The 19,206-nt window shown below is 57.2% G+C and overlaps 1 protein-coding gene across 1 annotated transcript; it reads right to left on the bottom strand.

The window, feature by feature from the left end:
- Positions 1–3,229: 3,229 nt before the first annotated feature.
- PPP1R9B (protein phosphatase 1, regulatory subunit 9B) lies at positions 3,230–15,367 on the bottom strand. The gene is made up of 9 exons (XM_011999276.1): positions 15,225–15,367; positions 13,727–13,847; positions 11,362–11,466; positions 10,189–10,324; positions 9,526–9,678; positions 9,360–9,413; positions 5,478–5,707; positions 5,058–5,154; positions 3,230–4,888 (listed from the first exon to the last, which is right to left on the bottom strand). Exons 1-9 carry the CDS (start codon positions 15,298–15,300, stop codon positions 4,835–4,837), a joined length of 1,026 nt encoding a protein of 341 aa, XP_011854666.1. The 5' UTR covers positions 15,301–15,367; the 3' UTR covers positions 3,230–4,834.
- Between the last annotated feature and the right edge of the window lie 3,839 nt (positions 15,368–19,206).

The raw sequence follows: 19,206 nt of genomic DNA, 5'->3' as shown, positions 1-19,206 counted from the left end.
CCCGGCGGCCGCGGCGGGGGCTGGGCGGGGGGATTCCCAGAGGAGGTGATGTGTTGGCTACAACTGCGGGTCGGGATAGGGAAGTGCCAGCGGGTGTTGGGGGTGGGAGGGCAAGAGGGGAAGATAACTTGAATCTGGGGAGGTGCAGGGGGCTTGCACTTTATTCTACCAGCCGCCCCCCGCCCCACCTCACACACACACATGCACACACACAAATAACAGAGGAGGGAGGGGCTCAGGTGTGCATTTAGGAAGCACCCTTGGCTCCTCTGGAGACAGGGTTGCAGAGGGCACCCTGAAGGCAGGAAGACGCTCTGGAGGCTATTGAGGGCCGGTGGCAGTGGGCATAAAGATTACAGATTAAGCTGAAAGCCCTTCAGGATGCAGGCCTGAAGAAGCTGACACTGAAGAAGCTGACAGGATTTGGGGACCTGCTGGACTAGGAGGTGAGGGAGGAGGGGTCTAGGATGACTGTGGACCTTGGCTTGAGGCAGGGAGCCCTGGAGCAGGTGGGGGTGGGTACGGATGAGATCAGACTTGGACCCGGTGAGCTGGCAGCAGTGGCAGGCCAGCCATGGGAGGCAATGTAGGGATCCACAACCAGCTACCGCATGTCACAGCTTGGCAGGTGCCAGGCACTCTCAGATCATCTATTGTCACCCTCACAATAAACCCACAAGGTGGGTGTTTCCATTACCCACTGCCTCAGAGAAGACAGAGACTTAGAAGAAGGAAGGTGCTTTGCTCAAAAGCAAGTGGTGAAAGGCCAGGCGCAGTGGCTCACGACTGTAATCCCAGCACTTTGGGAGGCCAAGGTGGGTGGATCACCTGAGGTCAGAAGTTCAAGACCAGCCTGGCCAACATGGTGAAATCCCTGTCTCTACTACAAATACAAAAATTAGTCAGGCATGGTGGCATGCCTGTATTCCCAGCTACTCTGGAGGCTGAGGCATGAGAATTGCTTGAACCCAGGAGGTGGAGGTTGCAGTGAGCTGAGATTGTGCCACTGCCTTTCAGCCTGGCCAACAGAGTGAGACTCAGTCTCAAAAACAACAACAACAACAACAACAACAACAACAAAAAAAAGGCAAGTAAGTGGTGAAGCTGGATTAGGGGTCTAGAGTCAAGGAAGAGGTGTGGAGTCTATAGGACAGAGTTCCCTGATGGCCCAGAGGACTCTGCAGTCTGAGGCCTCTGGGAAGTGGCCTGTTGAACCCCGACAATCTTGTGACTGTGAGTGAGGATGGAATTAACAGCCTTTAGGGTCTGAGGGTATCCTAGGGATTTTATGGGAGTTTGGGGGTCTCTGGGTGTCTTCAGAATCTTCTGGCAGCCAGGAGGCTAGATTGTAGAAATCTGGGGAAAGGGTGACGTCTCTGTTGACAGCTGTGGGGGCTGCATCTGGGGGTCTTAAAGGGGGATGTGCTTTGTAGGCATCTGGTGAGCTCTGGGTGGTGGGCTGGAGTGGGACTGCTTATATAGCCCCTGTACATCCCAAGGGGGTGGGGAGATGAGGGGTATGTTTGCTAGGCCATAGGACCCAGGAGGAGCCCCTTTTCCCCCTATTCCTAGTGAGGCCTAAGCTGGGAGTTGGGAAAATACCCCTTATTGGCAAGTGTTGGCAAACCTACTCAAGCTTCCAAAATTGGGCGAGTGGGGGGATAAGGGAGGTTTAAGGTGACAGGCCCACTTACAGTCACTTGATGAAGTCCCAAACATGGACATACTGTGTATCATGGGCAAGTCATAGCTCAGGCTTGAGAAACTCACAGCAAAGCCACACACGCCTCCAGCCACACAACACACTTGGGCTTAAATGTGAGGGGCTACATGGCCCACCATTTGAAACAAACAATGTATAGGCCCCTCACCTAACACACAGGACAGATGGGGAGTGGGGGAGGGACAGAGGGACCCCACCCTGGATGCTTAGCCCCAATCAGCCCAGTAGAAACCCTCAAAACATTCATGCCTGCCTCCCCACCCAGGAAGGTCACGCCACTTCACTTCTTGGCTAGGTTTCCTGAGCAGAGCCTTGGTGGCCCCAGGGTTCAGTGACTTCTAACTCTGGAGCTATGACCTGTGATCCTGTGGTTTAGTGGTCTCTGATCTTGGGGATCAGACACCTTGATCTGTCTTTAGCATCCTCAGGACTCCCAGAGTGTTCCAACAATCGTCCACATAGCCAAGATGCCTTGGGAGGAGCATTCACCATCCCCAGGTTTCCAGACAACCCTCAGGTGGGAGGCAGGTTTGGACTGGCCTGAGGTGCAGACCTAGGGTTTTTGAGGGATAGCTGTGGGAAGCCAGAATTCAGCTTAGCATGAATGGGACCTGTGTGACACAGCCATCTACAGGGGATGCTTCTGGAGCAGACTGTCCCTAAGGGTGCTGGCCACCCATCTGGATGTTGTCAAGGACCCACCAAGGTGACCTTGAAGGGCCCTGAAGTTGGGACTTCACTCCTTATGGCAAAGGTGACAATCCCCTAGTGCCACACCACTGAGTGCCAGTGCCTCCATGCTTCAGGTCTCTCACATCTGTACACCAGCACCCCGGCAAGGAAAGACTGGCCCTGGGGCCTGCCAGAAGCTCCTGCCCCATTCCCTGCTGGCTCTCACCCCTCTGGGACTTCACCAAAGCTTGTCCCTGGAACCCTGGCACCTAGACTCCCAGACCCATTAGCATTCGAGCTGGTGAGTCAGCACACAGGCTTGCTGGCCCAGCACAGGGGCTGGGGCTATTTCAGGCCACTTGGCCCGCCTGAAAAGGCAAACAGATTTTCTAGGACCCTGGGGACAAAACTGCCAGGCGGTCACCTCCCACTCCCAGCTATCTTTTGATCCTTCACCTGTCTCACATGGTGTGCCTCTTGAAAGTGTCCCCACAGTTTAGAGGCCTTCTGGGGGAGGGACTTGGGGTTCACCTTGCTGTATTTAGCCCATCCTTGGAACTTCATGCAGGCCCTGAAAAAGGAATACAGACTGAACAAACTCGCTAGAAACCCTCAGCCCTGCCCAGGAGGACTGGACAAAAAGCATAGGTGCTGCTGGGTGGAATGGGGGCAGAGAAGCAGTTTGCTGGAACCGGGAACGGCGGGGGGGGGGACACTGTAGGAAGTTCCTCAGGGTTAGAGGCAGCACTGGTGGGAGGGGACCACTGGGGCAGCCTGGCATCCTTGATCCCTGCCCACTCCCCACCCCAGTGAATCAAGAAACCAGGCAGCAAGGCTCTGGGGGCTGCTTTTATGGGGACGACCTGACAGAGGGCATGGTCCGTACAAAACCGGGAACAATACATACATATATATATTATATACAGAGACGCGGTCCTCCGGACGGCTGGGCAGGGGTGGCCGCTGGCCCAAGCAGCTGGAAGTGGCCCCACCCACCCAGTTCCGCCCCCTCCATCTGCCGGGGTGAAGTGCGTGGGCCCAGGACTGAGACGGCCAGCTCCTTCAGGGGATGGGGGCACATCTGGGGATAGGAAGGGGTGGGGACAAGAAATACTGATCGAAGTCATGGTCTATTTACAGGGGACAAGAAGCCAAAATGGATGGGATAGGTGCTCTGGTTTTAAAAAATGAACAAAAACCCAGTTAGGGCAAGGGCATGAAGTGGCAAAATGAGATGGATTTTGAAAGGGGAGGGGACCTGGGGGGGATCTCACCTCCCTTGGTCCAAGCCCCAATTTGGGGTTAAAGTGGGGAAACAGAGTTGATTTCACTTAGAAGGCAGGCTGCCAGCAGGGCAGCCCTGGTCTCCAAAAACATGAGTAGTAGTAAAATTTTGCCCTCCAGTCAAAACATTGGAAAAACAGTAGGGGGTGGGGGGTGAGGCTGACTCCCTGCAATGTCAGTAGGCTTCCAGGCATTGCCCTGGGCTGGGCAGGCAGGGCGGCACAGGATAGGACCTGGCTCTCCAGGGAGAAATGTTTCCCTTGCCTAAGACCAGGGTCTCTGTAGCCAGACCCCCTAAGCTGACAGCCTTTCCTCCTGGGCATTCCCAGCCTTGACCAGGAAACCTGGACCCCAGAGAGGCCACATAACAGTTCCAAGAGGAGGTTATGGCTATTTGGCACCTGGGAGAGGGGAGGCACAAGGAGAAATTGAGGGCTGCTGCCCCAGGAAATGGGGAGCTGGGGACCAGGTGTCCTGAACTCTCCCTTTTTCCTACTCTCACTCCCCTTTTCCCGAAGGACACATGAGAAATCAGTGCAGGGCCAGGGCCAGGCCCAGCCTCCGGGCTCTGGGGTGGACTCTATCCCTCCCAGGACAGGGAACAGGGATGGGGGAGGTGTTGAGGCAATGCCCCCACCCCCCAAGCAGGAGGGTCGGAATGCAACAGAGACAGCACAATGATGGGGGAGAGGGAAGGGCCGAGAAGGTAGAATCTCAAGTCAAGAGGCCCAGGGGCCACCCAGGTGCCCCATGGGCAGGGAGCAGCCTCCAGATGGCAGATGCTGGGAGAGCCCCAGCCCCGTTCCAGTCCAGAGACAAAAGCTGGAGTGTGTAAAGTCTGGCAGCTTGATGTGCAGGTGCTTGTGTCCATCGACCACCAGGCCAGCCCTTGGCAGCCCTCGGCCTCTGTGCCTCAGCCCCATGGGGCAGGAAAGAGGCCGCCCTTCCAGCCACCTCTGTCTGCCCAGGCCATCTTAAGGGGGCCTGTGATATGAGCCCTCTGGTCCCTGAAGCTGGGGGAGGTGGGGTGGAGGGGTGGGGGGGAGTCGGGGCACCTGTCCCCAGGCTGGTAGGGGGAGGGGTGGGGTGTTGAGGACAGGGGAGGGAGGACAATGGGAGGGGGTTAATTATTGTCCTGTCAAGGAATGATTCCTGTTAAGTAGAATTGGAATTCCTCAGTGTTTGCAAGTTTCCTTCCAGTTCTGAGATCTGGAAAACAAAGGAGGGTAGGGGGTCAGGTCTGGACACCAGGCATGATCCCAGCCCCTTCCATCCCCCTGGTGAGGACATGGCATCCCCTCCCTCCAGGACCCATAGGGTAGGGGCTTCAGTGCTGCTCCCTCCATTGGGCCCTGCCCACAGGGCGCCCCGGGCCCACCTTGTCCAGGAGCTTGTCCATCTCCTCCTTTCTGGCCAACTCTGACTCCTCCAGAACCCGACGCTGTGCAGTCTCCTTTTTCAGGAACTCTATCTCCCTGGGCATAGGCAAGGGACAGATGGCAGGTAAGGGTGTGTGGTCTGGCTTCCATCCAGGATGACCCAGGTCCTCAGCTCTACCTGGGCAGCTCTGTCCTCCCCTGTTCTCAGGTTGGGAGGCCCCAGGTTTTCCCAAAGCCTCTGGGGGTCTGGCTCTGTGCTGGCTCTGATGCATATCATTCCAGGCCGGGTGTCCCACCATGGGGCCCTCCAACTTCTGTGCTCCTTGCCTCCCTACTCAGCTGGAGGGGTGGGGAGGGACTGCCCCCAAAAGCCTCTCAATGCTCCCTGGGCCCAGGCCGCCCAGCCCCCAGCCACATACTTCTGCTGGTAGTCCTTGATGAGGCGCTTGGCTTTGCTATACTTGCGCTCCAGGGCCTGGTACTGCGCCTGAGTCTCCCGCAGGTGCTCGTCCACAGCCTGGCACAGGCTCTGGGCCTCGCCCCAGTAGCCTTCCAGTTTCTCCATGCGCTCCTTGTTCTCCTCCACACTCTGCTCCAACTGCGCCTTCTCCACCCGCCAGCGCCCCTTCTCCTGCTCCAGGCTTTGCAGCTGAGAGAGGAAGGCATGGCCCTGGGTTGGTGGGGGCCAGCAGGAGCCAAAGGGTACCCCCATCCTAGCACTGGTGCCAGAGTCGCCAGGGGATTCCTACAGTTGTGGAGTCTATTGCACCCCAACTACTAACCCTCTTTGACTGAGCCTGAGAACTGAAACCCAGAGAGGAAAGTAGAGCTGGGCCTCAGAGCTCCCACCAGACTCCCTGTCACTGCACCCCTCTCACAGGGAGGCTGGAGGCTTCGGTTTGTCGCTGATACTCTGACTTGGGGCAATGCAACTAATGTTCCAAGCCTCAGTAATCCCATCTGTCAAATGGGAGTGATATGTGCCTCCCAAGCTCACAAAAGCTCTAGTGAGACAGTACACGTGAAGTAAAAGGGCAGGTGAGGGTCACCATCGCTCTCTGTCCCCTCTCTGCAGCCCCAGCCCTGCTCGCCAGTCTGCTCCTGTGGCTTCCTGAACAATCCTGGTTCCTCTCCCAGCTTCCAGGTGACCCCAGCACAGACTTCCAGTCCCCCACAGCTCAGTTCTGGATCCTCTGTTCTCTCTATACTCACTGCCCTGGGGCACTGGCCCCTCTCCCACACCACCTGTGTGCACTCTGAGCCACAAATCTCAAGTCCCAGCCCAACCTTGCTCCCAACTCCCAGCTTTAGCTCCCAGCTCCTCCCAGGTACCATGCCCTAGATCAGACCCCCGCAGCTGCACAAACCTATGCCTTCTTTCCTGATTTGCTCTTTTAAAAGGTGCCACAACCTCACAGACATGTTGGCACTCAGTCTCAGGCCCCTTCCAGTATTTGCTGCAAGCATCCCTTGCTCTCTATCCCCCAGCCACACAGATCCTCAGACTTGCCACAGGGCCTCTGCATGTGCTTTCCCCTCTGCCTGGAATGTCCCCCATCTACCCTCCTGCTTGCCTAATTATTTCCCTCTATCTCACCCTTTGGCTCTCTACTCAGTGTGTCACTTCTCCAGAGAAGCCCCCACAACTCCCTGCAACAGCATAGCCCTATCCCCACCTCCACCCAAATCAGGTTCCTCCTGCTTTAGCAGCTCAGGAAGCCTGTTCTCTCCTACAGAGCCCCATGCCAGTGTGTGACAACACAGTCACTGGTTTGCAGATGCACAAGAACAATGGTCAGCTCTGGCTTTGCCCATCATGGTGATGGGAACAGTACCAGACATCTATAAGGTACCCAGAGGAGGTCTGTAAGTGGAACGCACAAACAGACCTTTGGCGTGTCCCTCCCCTTCATACTCTGCATACACCCCAGGAACACAGCCTGTCACTCTGACCCCGGAAATGCAGTGCTCACCCACCCTTCCTTTCCAGACCCTCTGCCAATACTCTGAGCAGTCCTGGCCTACCCCTACCAGAACACTGTCTGGGCCCCTAACCAGTTTGCCTGCCTCCCAGCACTGCCCACTTTCATGCCCTCCCACTTTGTAGGCAGTGGTTTTCCAAAAAATCCCAATGGCCACATACTCCATGCTATCTATAGGACCAAGGCCAGAGTCCTTAAAGGGGAGGCAGGACACTGCAAGCCAGAGCCTACCCTGGCAGTCCAGCCCTGCCTCCACCTCTCCCTGACAGGCATGCTGCCACCTCCTGGCTGGCCTCCCCCAAAGCCAGCCTCCATGCTCCACAGAGCTCCTCTCCCTGCCAGGAATGCCCCTGCTTCTGCCCCAGCCATCCAAACCCCGCCCTCCTCTCCTGCATACCTCCATGTGGGAGGGTACGCACACTCCCATGTCTGCAAGACCCCTATAGATCTGTCTCTCCCCACCACGGCACAAGCCCCATAGGTACTGGGACTCCTATAGTCTAGGTCCCAGCAGGGACCCCATACAGACTTTTAATATGAAATCTGTATATCCACATGCCTGTGAGGGTGCTGGCACCTGACATGCTTGTGTAAGCATCTGTGCAAGCTACACGTGTGTGTGTGTCATGTGTCTCCATGTGGTGTCAGCGTCGGCACCTCTGTGTTGCTTGCCCAGGTGAGAATGTGCATGTCCTGTCACACTCTTCCTAGACCAGGTGGTCTGAGAGATGGCCATGCCTGTGTGTTTCAAAGCAGATGGGTGCAGAGTGGGTTTGCGTATCCAGGCTGATAGCCCGAGTGTAATATCACATGAAGTACAGGTCCACTGTCTCTGTGACCGTGTCTGTGTAGAGTGGGTGTCTCTATGTGTCTGGGTGTCTGGGTGAGGGGGTCTGTGGGTACTATGTGCCTGGGGCCAGGCTGCTATGTGTCAGTGTGTGTATTTCTGGGTGGTATTTATCAATGGGCTTATATATAGCAGACATACATGGGACAGCACAAACATAGAGACACCTAGAGTGGAACTTAGCACGCTTCGGTATCACAGCTAATATACTGACTTTTTTTCTTTTGAGATAGGGTCTCATTCTGTTACCCAGGCTGGAGTGGAGTGCAGTGGCACAATCACGGCTCACAGTAGCCTCCACCTACCCTGGCCCAAGTGATCGTCCCACCTCAGCCACCCGAGTAGCTGGAATCACCGGTGTGCGCTACGACACCTGGCTAATTTTTGTATTGTTTGTAGAGATAGGTTTTTGCCACGTTGTCCAGGCTGGTCTCTAACTCCTGGCTCAAGCAGTCTGCCTTGGCTTCCCAAAGTGCTGAGATTACAGGCATGAGCCACTGCACCCAGCCTACTTTGACTTCTTTTTTTTTTGAGACGGAGTCTCGCTCTGTCGCCCAGGCCGGAGTGCAGTGGCCGGATCTCAGCTCACTGCAAGCTCCGCCTCCCGGGTTTACGCCATTCTCCTGCCTCAGCCTCCCGCGTAGCTGGGACTACAGGCACCCGCCACCTCGCCCGGCTAGTTTTTTTTTTTTTTTTTAGTAGAGACGGGGTTTCACTGTGTTAGCCAGGATGGTCTCGATCTCCTGAGCTCGTGATCCACCCGCCTCGGCCTCCCAAAGTGCTGGGATTACAGGCTTGAGCCACTACGCCAGCCTACTTTGACTTTTTATTGAGCACCTATTATGTCAGACATTGTGCGAAAGACTTGACATATATAAATATATATATATATTTTTTTTTTTTTTCTTTTTTTTGACGTGGAGTCTCACTCTGTGGCCCAGGCTGGAGTGCAGTGGCGCAATCTCGGCTCACTGCAAGCTCCGCCTCCCAGGTTCACGCCATTCTCCTGCCTCAGCCTCCCTAGTAGCTGGGACTACAGGCACCCGCCACAACGCCCGGCTAATTTTTTTGTATTTTTAGTAGAGACGGGGTTTCACTGTGTTAGCCAGGATGGTCTCGATCTCCTGACCTCGTGATCCACCCGCCTCGGCCTCCCAAAGTGCTGGGATTACAGGTGTGAGCCAGCATACCTGGCCAACTTGACATCTCATTTAATCCTACAATGACCCGGTGGTGTTGGTGCTATTATGACTCCATTTTATGGATGAGGAGGCTGAGGCACAGAGAAGCAAGTGATACTGGAGCAGATGGATCCAGAGCTTCAGCTCTTAATATATCCTTTTGCTTTAGAGCAGCCTGTTCTGTGGGTGCCTGTGCCTAAGTGTCAGCATGTGCAGGTGTGAGGGTAGGGGGACTCTGCTCCTCAACACACGCATGTACGCACACAAACGCACACGCATACACACCCTCACCTTTCTTTTCAGCTGCTGTATCTCTGCCTCAGTGACTGCGTGCTTGATCTGGAGCTGTTGGGCAGAGGGGTAGGCACTCAGCTCCGGCGGGGTGGGGTAGGCAGTGCTGAGGGCAGGAGACCTGCCTGCCTTTCCCTCCACCACTCCAGGGAGCCCCTCCTCCCACCTCCTTGAACTTGTGCACCAGCTTCTCGGGCTCCATGTCCACAGGGGACAGTGCATCCTCGTTCTCTGCTAGCTCAAACACCTCGATGGCCATCTCACCACCCGGGAACGTGGGGCTCAGCTCCTCATCCTCGTCAGTGGCGTACTCTCCCGTCTGCAAAGGGAGACCGGACACTGTGGGCCCTCCCCACCCAGCTGCCCTCAGCCCTGATGACCAGGGCTGGGACCAGTCTGCCCACGCCAGACAGACAGCTACCCAGGAATGTGGTTCGTGCCTTCCGCTTCAGCCTGAGGCTGGACCAGAGACACAGTTTATGTCTTCCCCCAACAGCCTAGTATTCCCCTGATGACAGAGGGAGTCAGTTCCCCATCAGCCTGGGTCTCTGAAGAAACAGCCTGTACTGTCTTTCCCCTTCTGGATCTATCTCCCTTTCAGATTAGGTCCCCCAAGGCCAGGGGCTATACTCTCCTCTCAGACTTGGGGCTCTTTGAGAGGACTGTGTATTCCTTGTCCGACCTCTGAAGACAGAGTGTGGCTGGAGGACAGGGAATGGCACTGTGGGCTTTTTACCAGGGCAGGGGAAGCAGTAGAGGCAGATGACTGTAACGCTTCATCTATCCACCAGGGGGCGACCACGCGGCCAGTCAGGCAGGGACTCCCTACCTCCTCGTCATCCTCCCCATACTGGGCGTATCTCTGCTCCATCATCTCCCGCTGCCATCGCTCCTGTTCCAAAGTCTGCTGAATTAGCTGGGCCACTTCGCTCTGCTCTCCCGGCCGCTCCCGGCCAATCATAAACCTGCAGGGGCACCAGCATCATCCGCTGCCTCTGTCCTCAGCCAGGTAATGCCACCATCCTCCCTGCTGATGCTCCCCTCTCCAAGCTCAGGCCCTCCCAGGGGAGGAGAGATGAGAGGGCTGAGTCCGAAGGCTGCAGTGTTAATAATGAATGGGGGAATGGGGGCCCTTATCAGGTTTCCTTCCCAAGGGAGGCAGGAAGGCCCATTCACCCCTCTGGCCAGTACTGCAGGAGAGAGACTGTCAGCCAACCTCTAGGCTGGGCTGCAGGGTACATGCACTCAGGAGGCTCTTCCCCTGCCACAGGGGAGAAAATGAGGCAGGGAAAGGTGAAGATGACCCTCCCAGCAGGGATGGGCTGCGGAGGTGTTTCTTGGGTATGCTCCAAGCCCCTGAGCTTCAGGAAGGGGCGGGATGATGGCAACTGGAGATTAGGATGGAGAGGAAATAGTGGAACTTCCAGGCACCAGCCCCTCCTCCCGGTGGCCACCCACATCCTGTTTCTCTCCACCACCCTTTCCTGGGGGTAGTGCCCCTCTTGCAGAGGGGCAGGGAGTGATCCCTGAATGTTAAGCCAGAGGTAGAGTGGACACAGGGGGCTTCTGATCCAGTCCCCTTGATTATAGGCCTGGGGAGGAGTCTTCCCAGGATGACACGGGGCTGGTCAGGGGGAAAGATGAGGTCCTAATGAGGGGATCCCAGTGTGGTTAGCATTCACCCTGGACGTCCTAGTTCTTCAATCAGTGAGTTGGGGACAAGCAGGGGGAAGGAAAATAAGCCCTAGAGGACAGTTTGGAGGGGTAGTGGACAGTGGGCCAGGAAGGCTGAGTACTGGTGGCCAGCAGTGGCCAGGGAGCTGGGATGAGAAGGCAGGTGTGAGGCAAGGGACTCCAGGCACAGCAACTCCTGCAGCCAAGGAGTCAGCAGAACCTCTGTGAGCTGGAACACCAGAACTTTAACTGGCTGTAGACAGGTGAGCGGAGTGCCTGGACGAGGACCTCCTGCCCACTCCCACGCCCCACCCCTCTGGGCTCTCACCGCACTCGGCCCTTGGTGTTCCGGAGCACAGACGCCGCGAAGCTCTGGGTCACTCCCACCAGACTTGTTCCATCCACCTCCACCAGGAGATCATTCACCTGGATCCTAGGAGAGTGACATTGGTTAAGGGGTCACAGGGGAACCATGGAGCGAGGGTAGAGGTAGCCTCCTCCCATCAGAAACTCCAGGCTCCCCAGCCCGAGTACATAGTGAGAACTCATCTCTACAAACAATAAAAAAAAAAAATTAGCTGGGTGTAGTGGCATGTGCCTGTAGTCCCAGTTACTTGGGAGGATGGGGGGGAGGATCACTTGAGCCAGGGAGGTCAAGGCTGCAGTGAGCTGTGCTCACGCCACTGCACTCCAGCCTGGGCAACAGAGTAAGACCCTGCCTCAAAAACAAAACAAAACAAAACAAAACAAAAAAACAAGAAAAGAAAACAACAACAAAAAACCTCACAGGGACTTTGTCCCCACAGGGACCTGATACTTTGTCTACTTGCGTAACATTCACGAGGCCAGAGGATTCAGTGTCAGCCAGGCCCACCTGTGTGGGCAGTGAGAGCCAGGCAAGCAAAGCAGACACAGGCGTCCAGGACCAGGAGAGGCGGCAGGCACACTTCCTGTGACAATCACACTCTTGTCCCCTCCTCCATCATACTTGACTGAGCGGTATGACATTCTCAGAGTTCATCTCTGCCATGCACACTGGCCAGGGGCCCCACGGCACACAAGTGACAGCCACCCTCTTACGTGTACATTTCTGCACAGAATTGAGTGCACAGATGTCCTCCCAAGTCCCCAAGACTGAATGGCACTCTCTCAAGTTCACACACTGTCCCACACACACCTGATACAGGTGCACCTCCTGACACACTCCAGTTGTGTCCCCTGAAGCCTGTGTTCTCCACACAAGGGGAGGTTCAGTCCGGCCTGCCGAGGGAGATGGAGGGTGGGGGGCCTCTCAGGCACCTCCCTCCTCCACTCCACCTCCCTGGCAGCTCCAGGCCTTCTCTCAGACTCCCACACGGAAATGGAGGAAATGGCCTATTGTCAAGAGCTCACCCCAACACACGCCACTCCCAGGTGGGCATGAGTGAGTGGCCACGGCCACCATGCACACTCACTCCTTAGACAACCCACAGGCAGCAATGGGAAAAGGCTATGGAAGTTCACACTGGGAGGGGGAAGGGGTAAATGAAAGGGCATCCTGTTCCCTGCCCCTCTCCCTGCCACCCGGGCCACAACAGGTAGAAGCCCCTTGACAGGGCAGCCCCATCTCTAGCAACAAGATCCCAAAGTCACCCAGCTGCACAAGGATACCTGCTCACCTTTGTCACATGGAGGGGGTCTGGGTTTGAGGTATCACCACAAGAGATTCCCAATGTCAACCTCTAACTTACAGCCACCTGGGGGATGCTCTACAGCCCTTCCTACTGCCACTCCCCACACCCCTGCAATACAAAGCTAACACAGGGGTCCCTGGCTGGCACACAGCTCCAGGACGCCCTCCCTGAACCTTCTGTCCCACAGAACTCACCCCCTGCAACCACGGATGCGCGATAAAGGCATGCACACTCACAAGCGCAAAGACTGCCAGTCTCCAGAGCCACCGCCACCAATGTGTCTAGTCACAGCCTCTTGGCCCCTGCTCTCTATGCCCCAGCCACACCTGCCTGCTCGTGGCTCCACGGCCTGGAACCTCTGCACTCACTCCCTCAGCACAGCTAACTCCTGCTCAGCCTTAGCTCTCAGCTCCAGCACTGCTTCCTCCAGGAAGCCTTCCCTGATACCCAGAGAGGTTAAGCTCCCCTATTGTATGCCTTCACAGCACCTTGCATTTCCCTCCATTTCACCACTTTTTGTGTGTCTACTTGTTCAATGTCTACCTCACACTACACTGCACATTTCTCAAGGGCCAGGCCCTCACCACTGACTCCCCAGGGCCCAGGACCAGCCCAACATTGTCAGAGAGTCAATGTTTGTTAAGCGGAAAAAAAAAAAAAAAAAAAAAGCTCAAATATACTCCAGGCACACAGGTTCCATGCCTGTCTTCTCCCTACCAGGGCCCAAACCATACTCCAGACCAGGATGCACAACATACGCCTATAGCCCCCATGGTCACCAGTCCCTCCTGGAGAACGCACGCTCCCTGAGGGCATGGGGGCTGACTGTGCTCGCTGTTGTATTTCTGGGGCCTGGAACGGCACCTGGCAGGGCAGCGCTCCCCGAACATCTCAGCTGCACACACAGCACAGAAGTCTCCCAGAGAAGGCCCACCCACCCCCAGCTCAGTGGCTCACCCCACCGAGGATGGCCAGTCGGGGAGCGAAAAAGGGTTGGGCAAGACTGGGGAGGATTGGTACCTGCCGTCCCGATGGGCCGCACCACCCTCCGTCACGGTCTTGACGAAGATACCCAGCTTCTCCAGGCCCATGTCCGCCCCAGCACCCATGCCAATGATGCTGATGCCCAGGCCCTCGGAGTCTGTGGAACAGAGAGTGGTGAGATGACAGGGCTTGTAGGGGACATACAAGACTCTCCACCCCGAATTCCAGGGCACAGACCCCCATCAGGAAGCAGTCCCCATTAGGGGATGTCCCACAACTGAAGAAGCGGTATGGCTCTGTCCACCTTCTTTGCCAAGGCAACTAGGCGGGCTCCTGAGCCACTCCCTGCCCTTTGTCCCTTCCAAAGAACCAAAGGGTAGAGGAGTGTGCCAAAGGTGGCACAGGCAGGTAAGACTGTTGTATATGCAGACCAGGGCGTGTGGCCGGGATGGGGGTGGCCAGGATGGGACTCAGCCCTAAGCCTTTGGTCTTCTCCCTCTTAACCAGTCTCATCTGTACTCACAGCTTCAAGGACCAAAGACCTCCAGATTCTCTCTCCCCTGAGGTCCATTCCCCTATCCACACCTGCCCCTGCCTGACTCATGGGCCTCTGACGTCCAAACTAATGACCTTCCCCCACAAACACTCCCTCATGGGGGATGCCACCACCACCTGCCACCTGCCAGACCTGGGAGGCACCTGGATTCCTCCCTCCCACTCACAGCCTCCACCTGAGCCAAATGACCCCCAGATCCTGTGGATTCTATCCCTGGAGATCTTTCCAGTCCACCCACACCCGCTCTGCCATCTTCCTGTCCACGCCACAGTGGCCTTTCTCCATTCACTTGTGATCCCCTCCCTACACCACAGCCTGGCGTGGTCTTTCTAGACCTTTCCTGTGCCTCGAAATGGCTCCCAGTCCATCTTAGCAACAAGACCACGTGGTCTGCAAGGCCTCATTTGCATGCCCTTCTTGCCCTCCCTGTGAAAATGCAGCCAAGCCCCTTTCCTGCCTACTCCCCTAATTCCTCCTCACCAGAGTGCAACTCAAGCCTCACTTCCCCGGGGAATGCTCCCAAGCACAGTCTGGTTAGGTCACCTGGTTAAACGCTTTTACAGCAGCCCCTCCTTACCTTCCCCAGCCCCTATTCCAGCACCTAAGGGTGCAATTAGATGTGACTGTGCCTTCCATGTCTGCCTTCCCCATCCATCTCCCCAAGAGCCCATCACTGTGTCCCCAACACAGAGCCTAGGACCTAGCACACAATACCCTACAGAGACCTGTTAACTGAATGTGCAAATGTGGTTCCATGACTGGGGTGGTGGGGGTGTGGCTTGGCCTGGGTCCGAGTCCCTGTTGGCTCTGGGTGCCGACAAGGGAGAAGCAGGGAAGGTCACCAAGGGCCTGAGTCAGAGGGAGAGGCCCAGCAAGTCTGTGGGAGCCCCTGAGGGCACAGGGCAGGAGCTGGCGCCAGAGATGAGACCCGGGTCAACCCCAGCTGTGCCCAAGTGGCCTGGCCTCCTGGCCTCTCACCCTTTTCCAGCTCCACAGGGAACAGCTCCAACCTTTCCACCCGCTTCTCCAGCTCGTACTCAGCAGAGGCTGCCATGGGATCCACATCCTCGTTGCGACGATCGTAGTCCTCGTTGGAGTAGGTGCTGAACACCTGGGGAGGGAGGCAGCTGGTCAGAAAGGCCGGCAGGAGGACAAGGGCAGAACTGGCATGAGGAGGCTGAGGAGGCAGGCCGAGTTACCCACCCTATGCCTCCCCATGACAGCCCTGAGATAAGGCCTCGCCCAGCCCCAAGAGACCCCAGCTCTGAGTAAAACAAAGGCCCTTATAGTTCTGGAGCCCAGGTTCAAGACAGAAAGGGACCCAGCCTTGGTTGACCCGCACTGCTCTTCTCGCTGCAGCTCCAACCAGCGTGAGCATGATCTGCCATAGGCACAGAAGGGGAATCCTGGAGAAACGTCCAACTCAGGAACCCAGACACCCAGATAGAGAGAAAGTGAGAGATAGGACCTAGAGAGCCAGATAGGCGAGAGGGGACACAAAGACAGACACAGAGAGGAAGGAACAGGCTGAGCAGAAGAGGGGAAGAGGAGGAGGGGAGAGAGGATAGAGAAGATGCTGGAGGATGCCAGATGGGGAGAGAGGGGGGAGCGGGTGTGAGACAGCAGAGGGGGAGGGGAGCAGGAGGGGTGGAAGGGGAGAGGTACCCAGGACTGGCTCTGAGTTGCCACTCAGGTGGATGTTGGAGCAGGGGAGGGAAGCAGGAAAGACCACCTCTATCCCTGTGGAGAAAAGGCAGGCCCTCCACCCCCAGGAGCCCCTCAGGTGGCAGGAGCAGGGGAAAAAGCTGGGCCCTGCGGCCTGGCCTGCACACCCAGGCTGCTCTCCCTCCACAACTGCAGCTCTGAGTTACACCCCCTGTCCCCCATGTGCTAGGGGGCCCAGGAGACTGAGGAGGGGACGGCCTCTGACACTACCCACAGTGAACCCAGGTGCCATGGGGCTCCAAGAGCAGCCCTGCCTTGGCATCTCCTGTACCCCTCTGTTGTCTCTCTCCCGTGTCTCTCAGCAAAAAAGGGAATTCCTCAGCTCTGACCCTCTCGGAAGGACAGAGAAGGTGGGGCTGGGCTCTATGGGAATGTCTAATTCTGGGCCCAGGCAGGGGTGCCCCCAGTGGGAGGTTAATGAGCACCATTTGGGGTACCATGACATGCTCAAGCTTCATTGCCTGCAGTGACAGGTTGGCACCACTTGGAGCCAGGTGGGGGCGGGGAGGGATGAGGAGCAGTACTATCAGATGGCTGAGTCTCAGCCCCAAGGAGTCAGATTAGGACCCCATCTCCCCCAAGGGCCCTTGGCAGGGCCCTGTCTCCTCCAGGAGCAGACCTTGTGGGCACCCTGGCAGGCAGCAGCACTCTTGTGTCCCAGCCTTTGTCTGGGCTTGCTCTGTGTCATCCCCACCCCCTACCAGAGAGGCTCACTGCCACAGTGGGAGAGGGAGGGGGTGCTCATAGGACTAGAAGGCTTAGGTGGGAGGGACCCCTCTGGTCCCTTAGCTCAATTTCACAGCATCAGAGAAACTCCGGCTCCAGCCCTTAAAACTCATCTTCCATTGCACCCTTTGAACAAACAGGCTGCCCACCTTACACATAGTACAGGGCACCAGGCCCACTGCCCAAGGTCACATGGGTTAAACTGTGGCCAGGCAGGATGAGACTGCACCCAGCTGGGCCAGGTGGGTGGGTCACCGGTGACTTTGTTTCCACCGCACACATGCCCCAGGCTCTGGGACAGGGCTGGTGTGAGCTTGGACTCAGCAGTGGGATTTGGCCCACTTTGCATTGGAGTCCCCTGACTCTCACCCCCTGCTCTGGGAGACAGGGTCCCTTCATCCTTCAGTCTCTACAGTCTCCTGGGTCAACCAACCCCTCCCTGACAAACAGGGTCACACATACCCACTGTGACCTCCAAAACACACCCTCACAGCCTGTCCTGGGCTGCACCCTGCCCTCTTCTCTCAGCCTATCAAATCCTGTTCCCTTTCTGGCTCTGCCCCCTGCAGGAATCCCAGGCCTGGGCTCAGAGGCCCCAGACCACCTCCTACCCCTCCTCGGGTTGCCCACCATGATATGCCGGTCTAACAGAGGGCCCTACGTGAAGTCCCACCTCCCCCAGGCCAATCTGGAATTAGGTTCTCTGCCCTCAGCAGAGGCCTCCACCTCCAGAAGGGGAACAACTGGGTCATCCATGGGGCCCGGGACCCTGAACTTGGCATCAAGGCAGGGGCAGGAAGAAGAAAAAGTGGGGCCCCTGTGCCAGGGTGGGGAGGAGGAAATCCCCAGTGAGGCTGAAAGCCAGCCACACCGGGCCCGCCACACACCCTGGCTCTCACACAGGGCGGGCCAGCTCCAGAGTCACCAGGGAGCCGGGAAGCACTGCTCCAAATCATGTGCTATTTTTTACCAAAAAATCAGGGTAAGGCGTCAAATATAGACAGTCAGAGGCCCAGACCACACTCCATCTCCGAGGGCATCCGGCTGCTCGCAGAATTAGTGGGGGTGGGGTGGGGGGATCCAGACTCTGCTTCAGAGTCCCAAGAAACAGTACAGTCCCCCATTCCCTTCAGAACCCCACTGCCTTCAGGAGGGGAAAGCGGTTGGGAGAGGACCCCCCAGGACCCAGCCTAGGGGAGGGACTGGCCTGGGAGGGGAAGAGCAGCCACTCACTTTTAACCTTTCAGGCCTCCTGCTGGGGTGGGAGGTGGGAGAGAGGCAGAGAGAGGCTAATATTCCGGTCGAGTGAGAGGAAAGTTGGGCAGCTTCAGAGTCCAGGAGTAGTTATGGAAACGGCAAGCAAACAGATGGTGGTTTGGCTAGGGAAGGGTAAAGGCCGGGCAGGGTCCAGGCCAAGGAGAGTCCAGGGACCTGGACACTTCCATGGGGCGGACCTGGGGCCGGGTGCAGCTGAGCCTGGGGTAGTGAGAAAGAACCCTGCAGGCTGAATGTGCCAGCCAAGAGTGGAGGGTAGTGGGAAGTGGGGGGAGGGGTGGCCTGGGGTTTTTGATTCCCCCCAGGGGATGTCCCCTCCCCATCGGCACTGTTCTGAGGACCTCCAAGCTCTGGCATAACCCACAAACCAACCACCAATAGTGGCAGTGGGGATGAGACTCCCAAAGGGGCAGCTCCCATCCCTCTTTCAGGGCTCCTAGAGAATGTGGCAAGAACACTTGGGGCCTGCCAAGGCCATGGGAGTCTGTCCTATTGAGCTGCCAAGAGCAAAGGCATGCCCATTACTGCCAGGCACCCAGGGGGATCCTAGCCCCACCTCCTCCCCTCCATGTCTGCAGAAGGCCTCTCCCCATCAAGGACCACACAAAGTGCCCCTCCCTGTGCAACCAGGACGGGGCGGCTGGCCTGCAGGGACCCCCAGGGAACACGGCGCCAGCCAGTCACATGGCCACAGACCAGCTCACCCTCACGATCTGCTTCCCTCTTTCACTTCTGCAAACTTGGGGTGGGGTGCAAACAGAATGGAGGAAGGGCTGCCGTCCCCTGCAGCTTCGTTTTGAGAAGTTCCTGGCTTTCCCCTTTCTCATCCCATCCAGCTCCCATACAGGAGGAGAGCACCCCTAGCCCCCCTCTACCCAGTGAAGGGCAAATATCTCTCCTGAGGACACACACACCCCTTTCACGCTACCCAAGCCCCAGCCTCTGGCAGCCTCTGGAGTAAGGAATGTCTGGGCGAGGAAGGCAAAGCAGGTGTCCCAGAACCTGCTTGGGGCAGGACGGGTTCCGCGAAGTGGCGGGGCGGGGCGGGGCAGCAGGCGGAGGAACCTGAGGGCAGGTCGGGGCAGGCCACCCCCCTCGCACACCTGAAAATCCCTCTCTGACAAACAGCTGGAACTCCCCCACGCCCCCCTGAGGGTGGGAACTTCTGGGAAGGGGGCTGGGTGGCAGGGGCTGACTCAGCCTGCCAAACCCGGCTGGCTGGCGAGCCGGGGGC

Source organism: Mandrillus leucophaeus, unplaced genomic scaffold, assembly GCF_000951045.1.
Source record: "Mandrillus leucophaeus isolate KB7577 unplaced genomic scaffold, Mleu.le_1.0 Scaffold59, whole genome shotgun sequence".
Taxonomy (NCBI): domain Eukaryota; kingdom Metazoa; phylum Chordata; class Mammalia; order Primates; family Cercopithecidae; genus Mandrillus; species Mandrillus leucophaeus.
The sequence above is the reverse complement of the archived record's forward strand: the minus strand, read 5'-3'. Positions and strand labels throughout refer to the sequence as shown.

What these genes read in the sequence shown, in the direction of transcription:
- PPP1R9B (XM_011999276.1), bottom strand. Translation starts at nt 15,300, where the DNA reads ATGGCAGCCTCTGCTGAGTACGAGCTGGAGAAGCGGGTGGAAAGGTTG. An exon ending in GCGGCCCATCGGGACGGCAG is followed by an intron (nt 11,467 to 13,726) that starts GTACCAATCCTC and finishes TCACTCTCCTAG; the next exon opens with GATCCAGGTGAATGATCTCC. An exon ending in TACAGCAGCTGAAAAGAAAG is followed by an intron (nt 5,708 to 9,359) that starts GTGAGGGTGTGT and finishes TTCCTCTCTCAG; the next exon opens with CTGCAAAGCCTGGAGCAGGA.